Source organism: Lissotriton helveticus, chromosome 2_1 (assembly GCF_964261635.1).
Source record: "Lissotriton helveticus chromosome 2_1, aLisHel1.1, whole genome shotgun sequence".
NCBI classification, from domain to species: Eukaryota; Metazoa; Chordata; class Amphibia; order Caudata; family Salamandridae; genus Lissotriton; species Lissotriton helveticus.
Window position 1 is genome coordinate 1,736,654,391 of NC_136059.1, and position 23,585 is coordinate 1,736,677,975.

A 23,585-nucleotide genomic window follows, 5' to 3' on the forward strand; every position below is an offset into this window, starting at 1 on the left:
TAGAGCATTTGAAATGGTAAGCCTAGATCCAGATGTCCTTTGATATCGGTTCACGGAAGCCTAACTTGTATGAGTATTGGTATAACACTCACGAGCAATCCCGTTCATTATTATGAATATCCCTTTTTTAGATACGGGCAGCCGGCACCCATTACCTGCACGGACCTTTGACCTCCGGGATCTAAGGTAAATCGCTCATAATGTCTTAGGTGGTGCGGCTAACCTTCTGAATAACTTTCTAAATAGAATAGCAATAACCCTAATTCACAATCCCCTTGCGCCCCCAGATACAATACAAGGGAACACACCTGATGACGCTCGCTTTCTCCTCCGTCTAAGGTAAATGCCTTTAGCGGCCATTGAAAATACAATGGACCCGTAAATAAATTCCTTTCAGTATATGGGATCCAATTTGTATATTTTGTATATAATAACCTGTAGTCCTCACCTCAGTGTATTTTTTTTAATGGATTTGCCGAGTGGTTCTCCACTATGGCAATTTTGGGAATCTGTGTAGACCCTTCAGCCTGATTAGTTTTCCCCATTTTTCTTTCCCACCCCAGGAGGTTAGCCCACCGACCCTCTTTCTTGTCCTGATGAAGACCCGCGTTGTAAGGGCAATTAACCCCTTCGACGCTGATGACGAGCTGGGCTCGTCATGAGGTAGCCTCCTGCTACGCTGATGACGAGCCCAGCTCGTCACGTAACATGCGAATGAGTAAATCTCAGCGTACGGGCGGAATTCCGCCCGCACGCATGCGGTTAACCCTACTATCTCCTAGGGTCGAAACGTAGACTTTTTCCTGCCAAACTTATCAACTCCTTTCGCCAGCAAGAATTATACAGCTATCTAGGAGTTTGATTGTATATAATGTATTGATATATGCACCGTTTTATGTGGCTCCGATCTATGGGGACCACTGCGAGAATATATACATGAACATTAACGTATGTTGTATACAAATGATTATTGATTTTGAATTCCGTCTTTTTTATCACCTTACTCCCACACAGCACTTTCCCCCCCCTTCTTATGTGGGCATGAAATACTTTTGAAAAAGCAAAGTAATTTGTTGTGAATTTATACCGTCTAACCTAAAAAGGTAGATACAGGTGCTTTGTGAATTAAAAACATCGTACCCTGGCTTTGTTCCTTTTCCTTTCTTCATTTATACTATGACTCTCTATTATATGTAAATTGCTCTTTTTAGTCCGGGACCACTCTGTCTATAACATATATACGCCCAGGTCCCTATGACTTTATGGGTTCAACCCTGTTATATATAACACAGGTTTAACTGGAATGGCATGGGGAGCAAAATAATGATGAATTTTAGCCCAGATCTTTGTAAATGTTTTACATTGTTCAGAATTCTGTCCATCAATTGTACTTTTTGCATTTGTCACACCGTGTAGGACCGGTATACGCAGACGTGGGTCCCGTGCTCTCCATGTCACTGAAGTCAAGCTAGGCTGGCTGCTGAGGGGTGATACCCCAAAACTGTTTCTAGGATGCTTGTTTCCAGCCCAGGGAGGACCTAGCCTTGCAGTTCGGGAGGGACTGTTCGCCATTAGGAGCAGGGTCAAAACTGATTCGCATATGGCTGGGTTTTTACTGGAATGGAATGTGTAACTAAATAACAATGGATTTAGGCCCAGATCTTCGTACTGGACATTGACATTGTTCAGCATTCTGTCCATCATTTGTTCTTTTTGCAAGTATCGCACCAGAGGTGAGAAATAGAGGCCCTGTGCCTCTCAATTGAAAGATGTGCACAGCACTTGTTCATGTAAAGGACTGATGATTATATAAACCTTCACATCACCTCTTCCACCTACAAACACCACTCAGTCATCACTTTGTGATGCCTCAGTAGAGGCAACTATATAGTCAGCCAGAACCCTGACAGGATATTGGTAGACATGTCATGCCCTCTGGAGAATCCCACCCATCTTCTTTTGTGTTCCTTTTCTAACTTTTCCTGGTCAGCCCCCTTTAGCTTAGTAAGGGTGCCATGGGTCCTGGTGCAAGCAAGGAAAGTGGCTCATTTGACTGCTATTGTGGAAACACTGCAATTATCAAAGGTTCAACGGGCCACTGCACCTGCTACACCAATATTAGCTAAGTCCCTGTCTGTGCCCAGTCTACGGTATTATGCTGTAGAGGGTGGGCCGGTGTAGCTGTGCTCTATATTTTTGGCTCCTGGGTGGCGGCATAGAGCTGTCAGTCTTTGGGGGACTGGAATTGCATAAGCGAAAGAACACGGGCAGCCGTGCGGGATGATGTCAGTGCATCAGCCGCTCCGTGACAAAGAGGAGACATTACAGTCCGGCAGCAGCGCCGGGGAGAGAGTGAGACAGGGAGAGAAGCACTGACAGAGAGACAACTGTAACAATAAACAAGAGAGGAGGGGAATTAAGGGCGCAACGCCCCAGAGGGAGACAGCGCGGACGGCACTCGGCCAGAGCGCGAATAGCAGCTCTCCTCCCCCCTTCGCACCCCGGGGCTGGGAGACGAGACAGGAACTGACAGAAGAAGACCGAGAGATAAGAAGAGAGAGTTGTTCGCTCGCGCGACTCCCTGGAACAGCGCGAGGGGCCCGGCCGCCATGGACAGCGACGAGGAGACGCTGGAGGAGACGGTGGAAGGTACCAGAGCCTCTGGGGGAGCAGGGGCGCGCGCCCGGGGCTCTCGTGCAACAGCTGCGGCCGCACTGACAGCTCCGTAGAGGGCAGGGGGGTCTGCTGCTGCCCTGTGCGCGTGCGTGCGTGCGCGCGTGCTGTAGGCTAGGCTGACGATAAACTGCGTGTGTCCCTCTCTTCAGCGCTCGCGTCATTTCCCTAATCTTCTGCAGCCTTGACCCTGTCAGGCGACCCACCCTGACCCTGCCTCTCGCACCCTGTTGCTTCCCGTGCCCTGCCGCGGTGCTGTCTTGCTCATGCAAGGAACCTGCCATGATAAAGGGAACTGTGTCATGCCATGTCTGGCCCCGCAGCTGCCCTGCCAGGTCCATGTATGGCATTGGAGATGTGTGTGCAATGCCAGTGCACTGCCCCTGATTTCCTGCTCCTGTCAGGCTGCTTCCCTGCCCTCAGCTGTCCCTCCTTCGCTGTAATTAACACTCCCGCTGTGCTGCAGAAATGCCATTACAGTACAATGCCACACTCCTATGCTGCCACCCTGCCAGTCTCCGAGCAGTCCCAGTACACCAAACACCAGAGCGACAAGCCTGCCATGGGGAGGGGGCAGAGTAACCAGTCTGTCTCTCAGACACGCCTGGCGTCGCTTCACTGTTAGTTTTTTTTTTTTTTTACATTTTCTTTTGTCACAATTGGCAGCTTTGCAGCTATAAAGTCATGCCAAGTGCAACGCTGAGTGCCCGCGGCGCATGCAGTCTCACGGCGCGGCAGAGCTTTCTGTCCTGTCAGGGAAAATACCACAACACTTCTGACAGACACTCCTAACTTTCTGACAGGCCCACTTAACAATGTGACACATACACGTAACTCTCACATTTCCTCGTAGGTGCTTCTTCATTTTTTTTGTGACGGTTTCCCTTCCAAATATTTTTTTTCACTTTATTATTGACAAAAACCCATAGATTCACTGGTTGTCCTTAGAGCTCCCAGCGAGAGTTTATAAGCATTTCTGGAAGTGTTGGGGATTTTCCAACAGCAGGGATCAGAAAATGGCAGGTAGTCGTAGTGGGCACGAGCATCAATTAATCAATCATCAATCAATCAGAATTTGTAAAGCGGCTGCTTAACCCCTGAGGGTCTCGAGGGCTGCGCCCTTCTCAGCACGTGGCAAGACATGCTCTGTATCATGGAGAAACAAAAGGATATGCCTTTGGAACAGAAAAGGGCGAAGGGGGTCAGAACCACGGCCGCTAACAACTTGTCTTTTGCCTTTCTGTGTGATCTTGGCACTGTAGCGCAAAAACGCTGCTTCAGCATGCACTTTACATTTATTTGGATGGACTGATCCCCAAGCCTATTTTAGAGCTGCACAAGACTGCCCACTGGACAAGGGTAACTTGAGAGCTATGGGGTACCCTCACTTCCGGTGCCTCTAAGACTGAGACCACGTTACCCTTTTCAGAGGCAGGTCCTTTGAAGACAATTTATTTTAAAGGGTAGCCACTTTAGTATTCCAAGACACATATGCTTGGCATGTGCATGAAGAAACAAGATAGCAGGGATGGTGTGCTTTGAGGGAATTCCACCTGCTTCTGGACCTTGCTGCTTCACAGTTTTAGTTACCAATGTTATGTGCCAGGTAGCATCCTTGACATGTGGACTATTATATTGCATACTAAACACAAGAGTATATTTTCACATTTATTTGTTGGACTACGAGTATGTAAAGATTTGATGGCCGGTGTCCTCGTCCTGCACAAAGCCAAAATTAGTATTAGCTAATTGCCTTACTCCCATTCAGGTTTGCAGTGCACTGTGAGCCCATATCCAAGCAGTATATACATAAGTGCTTATTTTAAAGCTGACACTATGTTACTGAAATATCTCGTTCTCCCGGGCACACACCCAGCAATGCCTGTAAGTGTGAGTAGGAGCTTCAGAACCTTAACTGGCATGGTTTAGCTCCATTCTGGGTTCACGAGGTGGTAGCACAGGTACAAGGCAAGGTCCAATGCCATCTCTTTTACATTTTAGTTCATTTTTTCATCTTGTTTCCTGCTGAAGAGAATAAGATGGCAGACTCCTTGTCTGCCTTCTCTTTGCTTCCTGTTGTCTCTGTATGTGGTAACTGATTTCATTCCACATGTGCTCGTAAGTGGCTTTGCTGGAGTGCTGCGTCCTGTAGGTAACCCCTGTATATATTCCTCTAAATCAGGGGTCTCCAAACCGGTCCTGGAGGGCCGGATCCATGCCAGATTTTTTGGATATCCCCATTGAGATACATGTAGTTATTTTAAAAATCTGGCATGTATCCGGCCCTCCAGGACCGGTTTGGAGACCCCTGCTCTAAATAGAAGCATGGAATAATGTGGCCAGCTTCACTAAACGCGCAGGAGCAAACCACTATCAAGAATAGTAGTAGGGGAGCACACATCCTTCTTTTGTTATCTCTGTTCATCCCCTACACTGTATGATGTGCAGTTCGCCTCTGGAAGAACCTGTCTGGAAAAAAACTGTCTCCCAATTTATGCCTTTAATGAAACATGTATCTGTACAGCCTGCTTTATATAAACACCAGTCATACATCCTGAAATTTGTAATTTGATCCTGAAATTTGAATAGTATGCACCCCTCTATCCTGCTTTGCGGAACATGTACTTCACACTATGAATTTCACCACTAATTTCCCTAAGCGAATAGAAGCAAAGCAGTTTTACAGTCTACCCCATATACGTGGATTAGTATAAACATACGGCATCTAGTATTGTGAGGTATGTTTCTAAAACACAGCCTGTCAAATTGAATGATAAATAATCATGTATATTTAAACTGTAAATTGAATTTACTCCAAGTGCTACTTAAGTTGTAGGAGTGTGCACAGAGAACTCAGTAAAGGCAGGTTGGAAGTTTTGTTTTCTGAAGGAAGGGAGTTCATCTCCGTTTTGATGTGCTTATGAAGCCAGTGACCCTCGGTTTGCATAGTCTTGAAATCATTTTGAATGTAATTTATTTGATCTGTTGTGCTGACTCTAGAACTGCATTTGAAAAAGTCAGTAGTTAAAGACATTCTAGTGACAACTATATGCACACATATCCGGTGCTTAATTTGAGCAGGTTACTGCTGTCAGAAACCAGGGTTTTAGTATTTAGGAAATAAAGGCACTCTGCAAATTCACGTAGGTTAATCAAATATAAGTTCTTATGTTACGGTGCTTACAGGAAAGGGGCGACCCTATTAACACCTTACTTTGTGGCGGAAGAACCAACCACAGACAACATTAGCAACAGTCCTGTGCACACACATGGAATAGAATTAAACAGTGTAGAGGCAATTGTAACAACACTTAGAACAAAAACATTTTTACTTTGATCTCTTCGGTTCTTTAATACATCAAATCTTTACAAACAACCATCCGACATGTGTTTCGTCAGAGAAAAAGTGCACTCCGACTCTTCAGGGTTCTAGGTAAAAAGGTAGGAATAAGGAATCCCTGCACCGGTGATAATTCCAACCCGGTCTGGTTTCCGAAAAACGGTAATGCGAGTAGACCAAGAAATAAAGTGACAGAGGCTGTAAGCGGATGCGTTCGATATTGTAAGCGGGGTATCGCTAATAGATTGCTGTCCTTCACCGTATTTCTAGAGTGGGGAGGGATGTTCCCCATGTGAATCTATTGGCGGTGAGCTTTGGTACATATATTAGAGTTACAAACTTCTATCAACCTATTCTACTTCTCGAGCGTGGGTGCCGGTTTGGAAATATCACCGTGTGAAGCATTATGAGTAAATAGTACTGAAATATATATCTGTATTTTGGAAGAAAAAAACTATAGAATATAATTGGTATTGGTTAAAAGGACAGGTGACAGTTGCACTGTCAAGCCAGACTTAAAAATCCATGTAGGTTAATGACTGCCCTCCTTCCATCTGTGCTGCTGCCAGACAAAAACAACATAAATTAGCTATTTATCTATGACACTTTCATAGCATTCCAATGTGCTGTGGGAGCCCCTGAAAGTTAAAGCTTAGGCAGCCAGATAAACACAATGATCCAGCTGCGTGGAAGGCAAGCACTCTTTATTTGGAAGCACACAACTTCTGCCCAATCAAAACATGAACACCTTGCTCCCAACATTTGTGCGGAGCCAAAGCCCCTCTCTAGTGATGTTCACATGATTGACTGGCAACAGCTGCGCTGTTTACTCACTCCATACATGGAGCAGTGCAAAATAAATCTATCTCTGCATGTATGTGGAACAGTATATAGGTGAAACTAATGGCACATTTAATAAAATGTGTGTTGGTATTTGTATAGCGCTACTCAAATCTAGCTTTGTATCAATGGAGAGCTGTACCTAGCAATAGGGCAGACAGGAGAACTATGTGACAGAAAGGGACAGAACAAAAGGGGCTATACCAGTGATTGCAGTGGTCAGCACCAGCAGCTGGTGCAGAACATTTTCAGCTAGTTTGGCCCCAGACCCTTATGATTGTTACAAATTAAGCACTGCAAAAAGAAAGAACATTGAGGGTGACTTGTGTTGATGAACTAAAAGGCAACACCCACTATTAGACTAATATGGGCTCTGTTTTCTTGCAATTTATGAGAGCAGCAGTTTTTTACAACAAGGTGCTTTTTTCGAATGTTTCATTTTTCTGGAGATCAAATTGTGAGTTCAGAAGAACATTCGAAGATAAAAGAATATTCATTGAAAGTCAATCGGTACTGTTCTCCCCATGCTGCCTTAATTTGTTTCACGAACACTGGCTCATTGGACATCTTGGAAAACTCCCTAACTACTTAAAGGCATTTTCATATAGTGAGGAAAAATACAATTGAGAGGGTCTCATTACCAAAAGATATCACATTTGTACATTTTCTTCCTAAATTATTTTACACAGTGCTCAACCCCTGGAGGTATTAATTAAGCAGCTTTTTTTGTACATAAAAAACGATCTTCTTTTTAATTTATTGGTTATTATTTTTAAATGTTATACTTTATTACATCAGTCAAACAACAAAGTGTATTCGGTGGGCAAAGCTCTAGGCTCTTAATTCCATTGTAGAGGGTGTGCTGCTGGGTAGGTTTGTGTGGAATCTGTCTCTCTAGAACTAAGACTATTTGACGTTCATTGTCTCCTATTTGGGTCAAGCGGTTTCACATTCACATTTCTATGCAACTCAAACAGACAAGTACATGCGCATTTATTTGTGGCCAAAATGTCTTCCTCAGTAAAGACAAAATCTATGTGTTCCCGCAAAGACAGAATGCACCAGTGTCAGACCCTCCAACTCAGGGCGTCACCGTGTGTCACACTGTTGCAGGGTTTCTGTACTCACACAGAACTGTGCACAGAGGAGTGGAACCTCGGCAAATTAGGATGTCCCAAAACTTACCTTAGCAACCAACTCACCCCTTACCGAGCTAGCTACAGTGTCTCATTGGACATATCAAACACCCAATGTTTAGACAAACCAGAACATGAACTTACAGTACCTCAGGGTACGTGGGACTCATGAACACTCTTTCGTTATATTATCATTACAAACCAGAACATGGAGTAAAGAAGACACATGTGCATTTGAAATGTTTATTTACTAATGCCGTCTTCTCAGGCGCAGTATCTTTGATAATACAAGTATACTTATTATCAGTAGCAAAATTATCAGCATAGTTACTAAGACATAAAAAGCGAATGGTGACAGCATGTTAACATGCTGTAATGAATAAGAGTTAACAACACTTATATCTCACCCTCCCTAACACATATATTATATTATTATCTAAGAAGGTCTCTTTGGGTTGTTTTAGGGCGGGCCCATACCTTAGTGTCCTAGCATGAAGGAATCACATCAGCATACACCAGCTCTCTCTGCATGTGCACCGCATCAAGTGTGTTAACAATTCTCGTGCAAAGCAATATCAATCCCGCCTCAAGCCCAAGTTGGCAAAGGCTGCACTTGTGTTATGACTATGAAGGCGTGGAGATCAGACCTCATAACAATTCCATATCGTGTTGCTCCTGAAACTTCAGCACTCTCCGTGCAGACATGTTTTATTAAACAAGACTGATATCAGAGCAATAACATATTATTCTCACATACACCACGGCAAACCACTAGGTTGAAAGCTAAGTCAACAATTAAGGGTCGTGTGCAGAAGTTGCAAGAAAGGAAAAATGGCGTTTAAATCTCAAATGTACCTATGCTAACTTAACACGATATAAGGATATATAGGAGCTATACAACACCCCCCCATGATCCGAGAACGGACTAAATAAGGTAACAGAAGTGCCATCACATGAGAGCAGAATCCATTTATAAACGAGCATGAATAAAGATTCAATTATAAAAATTAATGCTAAAAAAATAGCCCACAAATATAATGTGGCTCAAGCCAATAGGCAAGGAAAAATAAAATGTCTTGACCAAAAGTCAATAAAGTCAAGGAAATGCTATCAATCAGCATGTCAATTTGAGGCAGTGTCTAAGATAAGACCGTATATGAAAAGTAAGCTGCAACAGCCTCCAGGAGGAAGTCACTGTCCTCATCAGAAAACAGTTCAGCCATCCAATTTAAAAGATGAAAGGAACATACGTGATCTTCCAGCACCGGATCCTCTATAACCATCAGAGGACAGCTCGGTGGGTTCTCAAGAAAACTTAGTTCCAAGAAATTTTGCGCTGCCGACAACACATCCCAGGGACCCATTAGTCCATGTGCCACCGCCAAGGCCATAACCCTTTCGTCAGAACAAACCAACTCGTGAGCAATGATAGGACTCATCAGTTGATCAAAATCGACGTCAGAAGATGCTGGTCCGCAGAGACACAAATCAATGGCCCAAAGGAAATCACAGGTCAGACAGCGAAATACAGGCTGGACACAGGTGAAATAGGAGAACCGAAAAGATAATCCAAACGCCGTGCTTAGAGTCGCTAACGGCAGTGTGCCATAGTAATCAAGCATGCGGTTGCGAAACCGCGTCAGTAGTAGCCGTGCGTGGTCTTGCACAGGAAGGGCATCCATATTTAAAAAGGCAGAAAACCACCAATGCGCCAGCCGCTAATGCAAGCAAAAACGGGAACCCTCCAAACAAGGATGAAAAAATAGAATGGAAGAAAGCAGGGATGACTCCAAAAATCTTCTCAAAGGAAGTCACGAGACCACCGCTAACAACTTTAAAAAAATGTGCTAGGCCCGTTGTGGAGGATGCGTTAAAGATAGAACGGACCATGGCTCCGAAATGCAAAGGCAAATCAGTGTTTAAAAGAGCCTGAACCTCCGTACGGGTGTTAGCAATGTGAAGCACGAAAGTTTCACGGGCCGAGCTCAAGGCCACCTCTTTCTGGGACAATAGAGCTCTTATTCTAGCCATGCCGCTGAATTCTGCTCCCAAGGTCGGTATCTGTGGCCAAATGGAAGACTCCCTATGTTCACGTGTGGGAGGATAAAGAACATTTCTGCAGCAAATAACTCGCTCACTAACCGTTACTATGAAAGCTATACCTTTAATTAAACCACAACAGTTTTCATTATTGAGCATTAAATAACTACCATTCTCTAACAATTTAAACGTGGGGATGATAGCAGGAACTGGCGTGCCCTGTAAAACGCAAGCCATATTCGGTCGGTCCTTGTTACATGAACCGTGTAACTGTATGTGTCTGCACATTAAAGAATGATCTGGCGTCTCAGTACACTCATCCCCTGTTAGATAAACCTCTTGTTCATCCTTGAAACATCTGTATGTGTATGGGAGTGACCAGACCTCATGAAGAAAACCGCTACCTAAGGGTTCAAAACGACCTATTGGCACATATTTCATACAATTTGAAAACTTATATAAAGCAAAAGGCAGTGTTATTAAACCGTGGATAAGCCACGTAGCAGCAGTGGTCTCTGCCACAGAAAAAGGTAAAGATTCCAATCTTTCAATATGGAGCATAGAAAAGGAAGCATCACGCATTGAAAGCAAGCGTTGTTTGTCTGTCAAATTAAACGGTGCAAATAAAGAGGAAACGTTCATGTATCCCCAGGGAACTTTACCCATTTTTAGAGTCTGTAGTGTCCATGCAAACTGCATGATTGAACGTAATTGATTTTGACCATGGTATAATACAGACACTTCATCATGCACAATATCAACAACAGACGACACAATATTATCTAATGTGTAAATTCTAGAGGAAAGCACGTTAATGCTATTGTCAACCACTGCAAGCACTTTCTCAAGATTTGCCTGATCAATAGCCCTAAGGCGTGAAGCAGCCTCAATCTGTGAGAGTTTCCAAATTTCATTGTAAACACCATATAACCACCTTTTCGACCTGCCACTAGCTGGGCCCTTAATGAAATCATTCAAATCCACGTCTGCATTCAGTTTGGAAAGGTGATACTTAACCGCAGGTAAAGTTGAATGTTTCAGCCAAGCTTGACACAACTTGCCAACAGAGTAAGAGGTGACAGTATGACTCAAATCAAAACGGGGATCAGATCTAACAGTCTTAAACCCGTCAGTTATATTTAAAAATCTTTTTTGACAAGAATCAGCACTACGGTGCCAAAGCAGCCAACCCTTGGGAGTCATACTGGAAATGTTAAAGGAGGAATTCAGAAGCAGAGCCTGTATATCTCTAATGGACAATTTAGTAAAATTACTCCAATTCTCATATTCCTCCAACTCCGGGAAAGACGGGGTGTTTAACCTTTTAGATGTAGCCAATCCAAAGCACGTGGTCTGGGAAATGGTTTCATTTAAAAACCACATATGATTTGGGATGAGACATGCACGGTGCAAAGCCTCAGTGCCTTGTACCTGCCAGGCCCTTGAGCCCCAAACTGATTTAAGGTCTATGGTATCCTTCCATAACTCATACCCTCCAGTAACTAAGTGATCCAGGAAGGCCTTTGAATATAACAATTTTGTATTTGTAAGTCGAACCTTGGACAGTGGCTGTTTGTGAAATTTAAAATAAAAGGACTCCGGATTGGACTGATTAAAGTCAGTGAAATAAGTATACTTTTTAAGAAACGTTTCTGAACTCCCTTGTGTTGGTGCTGGGCAATGTTCCCACTGAGTAAAATTAACCGCATCCCTTCGGGAAGATGTCTTGTGTAAGAAGTGATTGCCATAATGTTGGTAACAGAACAATTCACCATAATTAGCAGATTCTAAATATAAATCCTCAGCATCAAAAGCAGCATAATATTTCAAATCAGAAAACAAACTTTCCACAGCATTAACATCCCAATCATCAGAACGAATGTTTTGTTTCACCACATCCCCCATATTAACTCTTAGTACATTAGGGACATTAACGACTTCCGTTGGACCATGAATCTGAAAACGAACTGCATCCCACGCGATTCCATCCAGAACAGGCCACGCTGTGATGTTAACCAAAGTCAAGTCTCTTTTTAATCTGTGTGTAGAATGTGAAGAGGAAAGTGGGGCCAAAGTTCCATTCAAATGAGTAATGCAAGTTCTCTCCTCGACATAGTGTCCATTCATAATCCGAAAAAAATAAAACACAAAACCAATTGACATAAAAAGGTAAACTGAAAAAAGGACCAGCCAAATGTATATCCAAGGAGGTATCAAAAAATGTTTTTTAAACAGGCTAGCATATAATGCAATTTTAGAGGGTTTTTTCGAGGCAAGGGAAGCAGAGTCAAATGAAAATCTGGATTCCGTGGCTAAACGAGCTTGCAGGTCAGGCATGGACAAATCAGTGGGGTATGTATAGTCTGTCTCATCAAGGTTAGTTCCTGGTAAAGTAGTCAATAATGGAGTGGAAACAGCAGGTAAATCGATGGCCACCTCAGGTTCATTATTAGAAGCAGTGGGCATAATTGAATTTCTCACAATGGAAGGACAGGAAACAGCCGGTGTCATGCTAAGAAGAATCGGCCACTCTGTGTATCTTGACATTGTCAATAGAAATAAACCTGTTTTCCTTACGACCTGGAAGTGGTGGTAAAATGACTGTTCTTGTGCCCTTCACTCCAAGCACTGGGACCGGAGCTCGATAGGAGGGACCAAACTCTTTCTTGTTGTCGACCTTCTCTCGAACCAGTTCTCCAACTTGGGGTAGCCAGCCAACTACCGGGATCTGCAACGCATCATCCGATGTGGAGGGCAAATGTTCCTTTGCAAGAGTGTCTCTCGTCTTTTGTAGATTCTGTAAAACATTGCAATGTTCATCTGCGTCAAAGGAAGTGGCGCGAACCACCGAGTCTAGACCGTCAAGGTCAGGGACGAACATCTTGATGCCAAAGAGCATTTCGTATGGGGTCCGCCCACCCAGAGACCTTCTAGGGAGATTATTAAGAGCACGCTGCACGCCATAGAGGTGAGCCAGCCAATTTCTGCCAGTGCCTATAACTCGGGCTGTCAAAGATTGCTTTAAATCACGGTTCATTCGTTCAACTACACTATTACCCTCGGGTCTGTAGGGTGACGAAAACTTGACTTGGACCCCCATCGAAGTCATGGCATCCTTATACGCCTTAGAGGCGAAAGCCGGACCCTGATCCGAATGGAAGGTACCACAGGCAAAAATCCCTATAAAGATACGCAAATCTCTGATGACAGTCCGGGAATCAGCGCTGCGATGTGGCCATAACCACACAAAGCGTGTGCATGAGTCAACTGCTACTAAGATGTATTTATACGCAGTATCAGATGAAAATGGACCGCAGTGATCTAAATAAACACAGCCTAGTGGTTTATTAGAAATGTACAACTGAGTCTGAGGCGGACGCGTAGCAGTTGAAGGTTTAATCTGCTGGCATATGTCACAAAGAAGGACATAATCACGCGTCTGTTTGTACAGTCCCCGCCACCAGAAACGTTGTTGTAGTTGCGTTACAGTGGCTGAGACGCCCGCATGCGCAGACGCCACACCTTCATGAGCCGCTGTAATCAAGTCTGTTCTGCGATCAGAGTTGGGAATCAGCCGTTCCCCAACATCAGGTATTGTCACAAAAGGAACCTTTTCGGGACTTAAGTGGTATTTATACTTCGAAGGGAATCCCGAAGGATGTTTACTTCCCTTCTCAGAGGCAGCAATCTCTGCCAAGATGTCGCTATCAATCTTGGTTTTCGACCTAGTAACTGCTGCAACTAAGTATGTAGATACTGCTGATTTCGCTGCTTCATCAGCAAGCGAGTTGCCAACAGCGTGAACTCCCACGCGCTGATGACCGAGAGTATGAATCACATAAACGAGTGGCAACATAGCCTTAAGCTCTGCCACTCGAACCCAGATCATTTTATGTTTTATTGTGCTACCCTTGGAATCATGAAAATCATTTTGAATCCAAAAGAACAAGTTTTCATTGTAAGACTGGACACAGTAGTAAGAATCACTTACAATTAGAGTAGTAACACTTGGATCTGCGTACTCCAAAGCTAGTAAGAGAGCACGAAGCTCTGCCAATTGTGCGGTGCAATCGCCCAGGGGCAACGTGTGTACCTCCCTGGAAATGAACTCATCATTCAACATAGCACCGACCACAATGGCGCATGCGGAAACGTAGGCATGTTTAGAGCCATGCGCAACCTGCGCCGACCCATCAGTGTAAATGATGCAATGGAAGTCCTCCAAAGGTCGCATCGCCAGAGGAGCAGGATGAACGAATTCATACTGCAAGTACTCCTGCGACCGTAAGGAAGCGTCAAAAATAAACATGACATCCGAGGATGACAATGACGCAGCCCACTGAATCCACCGAGGGTGCAAAGCTTTTGAATTTGGTACACTCGCTTTCGTGACTGCCTCCAAATGAGGACAGGGTGTTACCACTAGCATGCGTTTCCCCTGTGACAGAGCTCGTTCCTTTAGAATAGCCATCTGTACAGCAGTTAAAACCTTTTCTATGGTGGGAAACCGCATCTCAGCCGAGGTGTACAAGTGTGACTTGTAAGCAATAGGTACTGTGTCACCTTCATTAAAAGTGAGGTAAGTGAAACCCACCGTCCCAGGAATTATTCTTATGACCAGGTTGGTGTGGTTATCACGAGTCAGTAAATATTTAGAAGCGAGCAGATCAGCCTGCAAGGATTGCAAAATGGCTGAATGCTCAGGCAGCCAGCATGATTTTGAGAAAGTTGGTTGTATCAAAGCATACAAAGGCTTGATACGCTGGGCATATTCCGGAATGTAAGTTCTGCCGAAATTCAAAAAGCCCAGTAAGGATTGTAATTTTTTCAGAGTTGTTGGTGCGCGCAATTGTGCGCACTTCTCCAAGAAGTGAGGAGCCAAACCTCTACCTTCATTGTTGAGCTCATAGCCCAAAAACAACACTGTGTGTTCAGCAATGTGCGATTTTGCAAAGTTGAATTTGTAACCCATGTCTGCGAAGTTGCAAACAAGAGAATTTACTCGACACAGATGCTCCCAAATATCGTCGTCTGTGAGATATATGTCATCCACATACGAAAAAGCATCAGGGTCGAGTGCCTCCAGAATAGAGACTATTCGAGCGGTAAATACACCAGGACTATTCTTGTAGCCCATTGGAAGACGCCGGAATTGCTTTTGGACTCCAGCGCTTGTAAAACTGGTCCATTGGGAGCTAAAGCTGTCCAATCTGTGGGCATAAAAACCATTGGATATGTCAAGCGTTGTCTTGAAACGCTTACGCACGAGACTATCCACTAGGGCAGAGCCGTGGGTATTCTGTACTGCACAGTTACGGCAATGCGAGTTTAAATGCCGGTAATCCAAAACCAAACGAAATGATCCGTCAGGTTTATTCACAGTAAAAAGGGGATTATTCATCGGTGACACACACGTTTCAATAACTCCCTGATATTCCAATTGTTCAAGGATTTCCGCGACGGAAGATTTTGCTTCACGCCGAATGGGATATTGAGGTTGAGGCTGCGGCTGAGACCGCAACGGAATTTCGTGGCAAGGCGACAATTTATCCCAACCACATTGGTTACGGTACAGAGCCGGCGCGAGAGCCCGAGCCCACTCTTCTGCAAAATGCTGCGCATGCTCTTTCGAGACAGTGTTCGCGAAACTGGGTAGGATTACCTCCTCCCCTCGCGGCGCCGCGAGCACAAAAGGTGGGGGCCAGTCAGCCTCCGAAAGTAAAATATCATATGTAGAAGACAGATTCTCCCAAAATACACCTTTAACGGTACGCTGTATGTCACCTTCAATTAACAGGACAATTTCATATAGTCTTTCAGGGGGAGCAAGTCTCGTATCCGCTGTTTCTATCACAACGTAGACATCAGTCGCTGTCACCCTCAGTAGTGGACGCAGCGCCTCTCTGACTATGGTTATCTCCGCCGCGCTGTCCAGCAAGGTCAGAGCCCACGTCAGATTCCGAAGCCGCGTTCTCACTATCTGTGGCATATCGATGCGCTGTTAAGGCTGCGACTTTCTTTTTCGCAAACTGCGGACGCCTAGGCGTAGAATCCTCCTGCTTCACTGCGCCGTCCGTCTGGCGGGACTGGCCACGTCCTTGTTGGCCACCACGTCCACGTCCACCCCCTCCTCCTCCACCGGTCTTCGGGGCCGATGTGTCCTGAAAGGAACGAGGAGAGCGTTGATCAGAACCCTGAAAACGATCAGGCGATTTAATCATCGCGCGGTCGCGCAAATCATAAACTTTTTCGGGTGGCGCAGGAGCTTGTATTGCAGGAAAAGTACCCTGAGTCTGCGTTGTCTGCTTCCCCTGTGTCTGTTTTTTAGGCCAATTTTGTTTCTTGGACTTGGGCTGGGCATCTGTCACTGCAGATTGTCCCTGTGGTTGTTTTTTCTCCTTCACTGGAAAATATTTCAGACCTCTACTTGTGCGGCCAATCGTTTTATAAGCGGCCACCACAATTTTTGCTAACTGGCGGGGTTTGTCGGCATCGGGCAGAGCAGCCAAAGCATTCGACACCTGAAAGTTAACTGCATCTCCTTTAACATTGGAGAGAATGAGATCACTTACAATCTCAAAAGAACCACACAGGCGCATACCCAATTCAACCGCTGCCTCTGGACCGTGATCATTCTGAACACGTCTAACGATTTCAGGCAGGGCAGTCATAGACGGGGTGCCGAAGCACCTTGTATAAACTGCCGCAAATGTTTTTCCCCAGCTGTCACAGTCAGCAAGTTCAGGAGTAATATCCTTCGGTAGAGTAATCGTCAACATTCTATGTTTATCAGCAGGAGTAGAATTCGGAAAAACCGCCTCCAGTTGATCAAACTTCTCTGCTAGCCAGAATGGGAAGTCATCGTTGTCAACAGGACGCGCACCAAAAACCGAATTTACCATCACTGGATTGAGACGCATACCGCCTCGTTCCATGGGAGCGGCCGCACCCCCCTGGGGACCACCAGGAAGATGTCGACCGATGTATTGCACTAAAGCACGAATCACGGAAATGGAAACTACATGCAGCCTGCGAATTTCAGCCAGGGTGCAAGCCCCGTGATTCGGGTGCGGGGTAAAGCCACCCAACGCAGGCCAATTAGTACCTGGAATTGAGAGTGGGCCTAACCTCGCAGGGGACATAGAGTGGGGGAGGGCGCCATCAAACCAAACTCGATGCTGCCAATGATCAATAGGTATTTCCAATGCCCTGTACGGCGTATATTCAGCTGGGACATCTGAGGCGGTGTAGGAGTGGAACAAACCAGAATTAGCGTCCACAGCCGGAAACGTAACCCAAGAGTAAAACAACTCGTAAGGAAACGCCGGATCTGCACATACCACGAAAATCACAGCCATCCCATCTACTGGGACCTGGTACGTCTGAAGATGGTTGCGTACCGCTACGCGACTATGCTGCGCAATAGCCACCGCTGCCGCCATTACAGAACTGGAAACAAGAAAAAACAAAGAATACTTTGTAGCACAACTGGGTAGTAATCCAAAGAAACCGTTTAGGTAAGAATCAAGCTTGAATAAAGACCTATTCCAAGAAATAGGTAGGTTTCACCAACACCCCGTTTTCCGGAAACGGACGTGAAGGGGTTAAGGCATGAACGATAAACTACTCGAGTGTCATGATATAAGACCACCGAAACCGTTGGGCGCCATGTTGCAGGGTTTCTGTACTCACACAGAACTGTGCACAGAGGAGTGGAACCTCGGCAAATTAGGATGTCCCAAAACTTACCTTAGCAACCAACTCACCCCTTACCGAGCTAGCTACAGTGTCTCATTGGACATATCAAACACCCAATGTTTAGACAAACCAGAACATGAACTTACAGTACCTCAGGGTACGTGGGACTCATGAACACTCTTTCGTTATATTATCATTACAAACCAGAACATGGAGTAAAGAAGACACATGTGCATTTGAAATGTTTATTTACTAATGCCGTCTTCTCAGGCGCAGTATCTTTGATAATACAAGTATACTTATTATCAGTAGCAAAATTATCAGCATAGTTACTAAGACATAAAAAGCGAATGGTGACAGCATGTTAACATGCTGTAATGAATAAGAGTTAACAACACTTATATCTCACCCTCCCTAACACATATATTATATTATTATCTAAGAAGGTCTCTTTGGGTTGTTTTAGGGCGGGCCCATACCTTAGTGTCCTAGCATGAAGGAATCACATCAGCATACACCAGCTCTCTCTGCATGTGCACCGCATCAAGTGTGTTAACAATTCTCGTGCAAAGCAATATCAATCCCGCCTCAAGCCCAAGTTGGCAAAGGCTGCACTTGTGTTATGACTATGAAGGCGTGGAGATCAGACCTCATAACAATTCCATATCGTGTTGCTCCTGAAACTTCAGCACTCTCCGTGCAGACATGTTTTATTAAACAAGACTGATATCAGAGCAATAACATATTATTCTCACATACACCACGGCAAACCACTAGGTTGAAAGCTAAGTCAACAATTAAGGGTCGTGTGCAGAAGTTGCAAGAAAGGAAAAATGGCGTTTAAATCTCAAATGTACCTATGCTAACTTAACACGATATAAGGATATATAGGAGCTATACAACAACACGATATCGACTTCCTTCATATGGTCATCCGCTGAGGAGCCAATATCACACGGTGTGCACATAGTTAGCTGGAAACCCCTGCAGAGAGCAGGTTTCCAACTAATTGTTTTGAGGTTCTGCACAGCGGATGGCCATTACGAGGTGTGAAATCTCCCCAGGACATCGGTGGCAGCTGCTTTTTTGGTGTTGGCAGGGCAGAAAATATGTTGGGGAGGGGGGTGGTTTGGCGGTTGCTTGGAGGCAGTGAATGTAAAAGTGCATCGAGCTGTGCTCGGCACTAAACCCTGGCCCTTCTCACAAATGAAAACGTTTCAAAAGTTGGCAGGTTTGCAGTACACAGAACAAAAGTTAAAGTTGAAGTGAAAACGAGTGGGCACATTTATCAACACTTTGCACAGCCACAAAGGGACTCAAAGACTTGATATGGTATTTCAAAGAGTCTTTATTTCGGCATAAATGCCATAAAAGAAGCAATTCAAATGCATACAATAAAAGCATATTAAAAACTGTACAGCGTGGAACATAAAACCATTCATTAAGAACAATTCATTTGTATAGGAGACAATTGTAAACAACAGCATTAAGGTTCTGCATTGGACCCCTCATTAATTAATTGAAAGGGAATTTTGACATTTCTACCTATTTACAATCGATAGCCCAATTTTTTTCTTTGGAAAAAGATACAATGCAAGAATCTACTGACACTAAATATTATGGGTTGGCTTGTGTTGGTAGAAAGGATTCTCAGAGCCTGAGAACATGATATGGTATTTACTTTCCAGTGTGAACATTTTTTGAGCGTGAAAAGTATCCTTTTTGTAGCACAACTATTGCTCTATACAACTTTGTGCTACTTTGTATCAAAGGGGCGTTCCATGGGTGTTGCTTGTGCATTCCAGTGACATCACCCACTATTTTGGTGCATAGCCCTGCCTAAGACCCTGGTTTTGCATTAAAACATAATTCTTCCTTGAAGTAAGTTCAAAGTAGGAGAAAACTTTTAGTGTCTCCTTACTTTCACACATTGCATGTGGGCTGTCCCTATAGCACACATCCAATAGGTGAAAAGCTTTAAAAATTATTAGGCATAGAATTTTGCGCTGAAAGGATGCCCTTCCAGTGCAAAACGTATGCAAGAGAGCATGAACACGCATATGTAGTGTGTTGTAAAGGTGTGAGAGTGGAGATAGGCATCCTCAAGAGGAAAAGAGCAGGAAAGGCCCTTGTTCAGTAAATATGTCTCTGTGCTGCTCTCTCCCTCTAGGACTGCTCCTCCAAGCTAACATGGTCGGTGCTTTGAGCTATTTTTTTTGTAAACCTGCCCCGAGGTTTCTGTTTGTGGTGCGCACAGTTGGCTGCCGGAGATTGCAGTCACATGACGCTATTCATGGACTGAGATTCGCGTGCTCAGTTTTCAACCACCTGCCCCTTCTTAAGAATGAGTGAAGGAAGGAATGCACACAGGACACATTGAAACCGGCACTGTAGCAAGCTATGTGCTAATGTGCCAAGACGTGCAACAGGAAACTGGAGGGTTAGTGTTCTTAAACCTCATTGCACTGTGGGTTTTTGGCAAAAAATTTTAATAATGTAAACTGGGGATTTCGCCTACTGAGGCTGAAATATGTGTTATTTATGCTTTTCTTTTATGCCACGAGAGTTAACTGTGGACAAATATTCAGTGAATATGTCCAGTCTTTGGGGATGCGAAGGGTCAGTTAGGGTTGGAAAGGAAGACCTTTGGAGGCGGTAAGGCCCCAGGGGCCTATTCATGAGGCCGTTCGCGTCACTCTCCTGCACAATGCAACGTGGGGCAAAAGCAATGTAAACCATAAGACACATTTTTGATCCCACGCAAAGCCACTTTGCGTGGCTCTGAAAATCAGGAGTAACACAATGCAGCTAAAAACCGCTGCGTTACTCGCCCTGGGAAGGCATTTCATGGGCGTTGCATGGTTATTCCCACACAACTCCCATGGTTTTTTACGTCTTCCCATATTTCCAAGCACTTGTAAAACTGAGAATGTGCCAAAATCTTACATCTTCCCAGGGTAGGCGTAACAAGGAGAATATCTCTATTTCTCCTAGCTTCTTCCCCTTTCTATGTGTGCTGCGTGCAGCACACATAGAAAGAGGAACATGCCTCCCAGGATTGTTTTTGTGCAGAAAGGTGCTCCTTCCTGCACAAAATCTATCCTGCATGCAACAGAGGCACCCTTGCACCTTGGTGCAAGGGTGCCTGCATTCATGCAAGGCAGCCAAAAGGGCGCCAGTGCAGGGAAAAGGACAGAAATTTGCCGTATTGCCTTAAATGAGGTGCATTCCTCCCCTTCCTTTGTCACACAACGCAGCAAAGCAAGGTGACTTGCTGCCCTGCGTGACTTCCCCATGAATACACCCCTCAGTCTTTTGACATGCTGCACCCCAAACACTTTATTTACATGAGGAAAAGGGCGGATGTAGCCTCATACAGGGGTACTATGGTGACAAGAAAATAGTCCCTACATGCCATCAGAGGACACACTGTTTTTGCAACAATTCTTTATTTTTCAATTATAGACATGTAAAGAGTAAAACAGTCTTCCTTTTGAGCATCATCATCATAAAAGGTTCATTCCATGGAATCATGCCGGATTTACATTAGAAAAAGTATAACCACATGCGTAAACACAACAGTACATAATTGGGGCACGCCTCAAAACATTAGCGTTGAGCAAGCCACAATATAGGTGGGTGAGCATTGATTCTAACTGGGAAATCAACAGCAACTCTCAACATCATTCATAGAGAATCTTGCGTTTGTGGGAGAGTTCTTATCGAATAGCGATAAGGTCCTAGGGGTGTGAGTAGGGTGAGGAAGGGGCATTGCCGGTGAAATAAGTATATTTTAAGAGGGGGGAAAGGACTAGAAAAACAAAATGGAGGCCCAGGGTACCTATTGTATCTTAGCAAGAATGGGAGCAGGTACAAGCGTAGGCAGGGGGTAAGGTTTGGATGCAGTTATTAGGAAGGAGTGGCTGTCGCTATTCAAGTGTGGGATTTATTCAGAAAGTGTAGGTGTTGTCACAAGGTAAGCTGGTGGCCAAAGAAGTAACATTGTCCGTGATGTTGAGCGCCACCTGTGTTTGTTGCAATTTCTCTCGGGGTGGGGGTCTATGGAGGATAGACATCATCATCACTTCGTAGCCACCATCTTCCAAATTGGGAATTCTTGGGGAAACTCAAAGCAGTTCACTGAATGCACACCCGTGGCCCTGCTGCAACTCAAAACCATATTGGCTTTGTTTCCTCAAGCAAGCACAAGCCAACTTGACACCTTATTTTCACTATTACACTCAAGGGGGATTATTTTTTGAGGGTAGTCAAATTACCAATTTGTAACTTTTTAAACTTTCTTAAAAAACATTATTCGTAGTATAAAATAGGATTCTGTTTGGTACACAATTAAAAATAAAAAATAAGTGAATTTAAACAGATTTTTTTTTAAACCATGACATAAGAAAACGCTGTTTAATATTATGCTCTCCATTTATGACAGGGTGGCCACAAGGCAAGATTGCTAACTCTGCAATGAGCGTTGATACAATCAAAGTATGCTGTCGGAGAGAACGTAGGTGTTGAGTCACAAGAAAGAAATAATATTAAACAGCACTAAAATTTGCCCGAGGAAGTGTAAGAAAGAAATTCAGCGAAACACTAGTTGGCTAGTTAGAAAAATTTTTCTTCTTGTACCATGTTTTAAAAAAAATCTGTATAAATTCACTTATTCCTAATTTAATATTGTTTATCCAACAGAATCATATTTTGTAATAAAATTGTGCTTTTAAAAAATGTTACAATTTTATGAATTGGCCATTTGACACCCCTCAAAAAGTAATCCCTTTTGGGTTATTAGAGTGGAAATAATAACGCATCATAACCACTGTCAGCACACTGGTAGGTGTCCATGTATTTGTATGGTGTGATCAGGGATTTTCCAGTAACCGCCCTGTATTGTGTGTTCTCGGGAGAAACAGTGTAGACGCAAGTGTGCAGTGCCCTGTGCCTGAAGCAGGGCAATGGTAGATGGGAGAAAGGTGTGGTAAGGTTCAGTATAGGAAGCCAATATGTATGCTGAGGATTTGGTAGTGAAAGTCAGGCACACTAAAGTGAGGGTGAAGTATCATGGCCAGTTAGGTGATTTCCCTATATGTCATAAACCATGTCCAGTTGATCGTAGGTAGACACTACACTCCCCACACATGACCCCCCAGAGCCTGACATATTGAAAAATATGTGCAAATGTCAGGGTCATTGGTCGGCCTTTATGCCTGCTGTGAAGTCTGTGAGACAGTTGGCAATGTTGCCCCTGGGATGACCCCAGTAGGGCGAATTAAGCGCTCAGTGCATTAAAAGATTTGCAAGTTTCTCTGGCTTTAAGTTGGTCTAAGTGAATATTCCCAACATTCCCAGTGTATCCCAGTATTCCCTGTTTTCATGCCTGCATTATTCCAGAGGGATGCTCACAGGTGTATGAGTGGCGCTACACCAGTTCTCTTATGTGCTGGCTTCCAGGTGGCTTGGTTAGCACAGGGAGCTGAGTGTCATGAGCAGAGATGTGTATACATGAAGCAGAAAAAGTCCCTGGTCTCTGTTTATATCGGTTTCTTCCAATAGCACCGGAAGCAGAGGCGGCACCGCTTGAGGCAGACAGTGAAAGAGTTGTGACAGATGTGCTCTAAGTGCTAGGTGGGCATGTGAGGCGTATGTAGGCCATTGGCCCTGGCATGTACACGTGAGTGCATTGCCTAATTCTGAGGTAAATTCTACCCAACACAAAGGCCTTAATGTTGTTATCAATGCGGGCTTTGATATAAGGCTGTTTCAGGAGGAGGAGCATGCCTTGGATATAATTGTAGCAGCAATAAACAACAGGAGTAAACCCATAGACCAGGTTGAGATGTGGGTAAGGA

At 44.3% G+C, this 23,585-nt stretch overlaps 1 protein-coding gene across 1 annotated transcript in view; it reads left to right on the plus strand.

The window, feature by feature from the left end:
• The first annotated feature begins 2,296 nt into the window (after window positions 1–2,296).
• The window catches only part of SETD7 (SET domain containing 7, histone lysine methyltransferase), a 241,934-nt gene continuing 220,645 nt past the window's right edge, over window positions 2,297–23,585 (plus strand). The window contains exon 1 of the mRNA XM_078676690.1: window positions 2,297–2,649. Within this exon, the coding sequence (XP_078532816.1) occupies window positions 2,610–2,649 (40 nt within the window). The 5' untranslated portion in view covers window positions 2,297–2,609. The remainder of the gene's footprint in view (window positions 2,650–23,585) is intronic.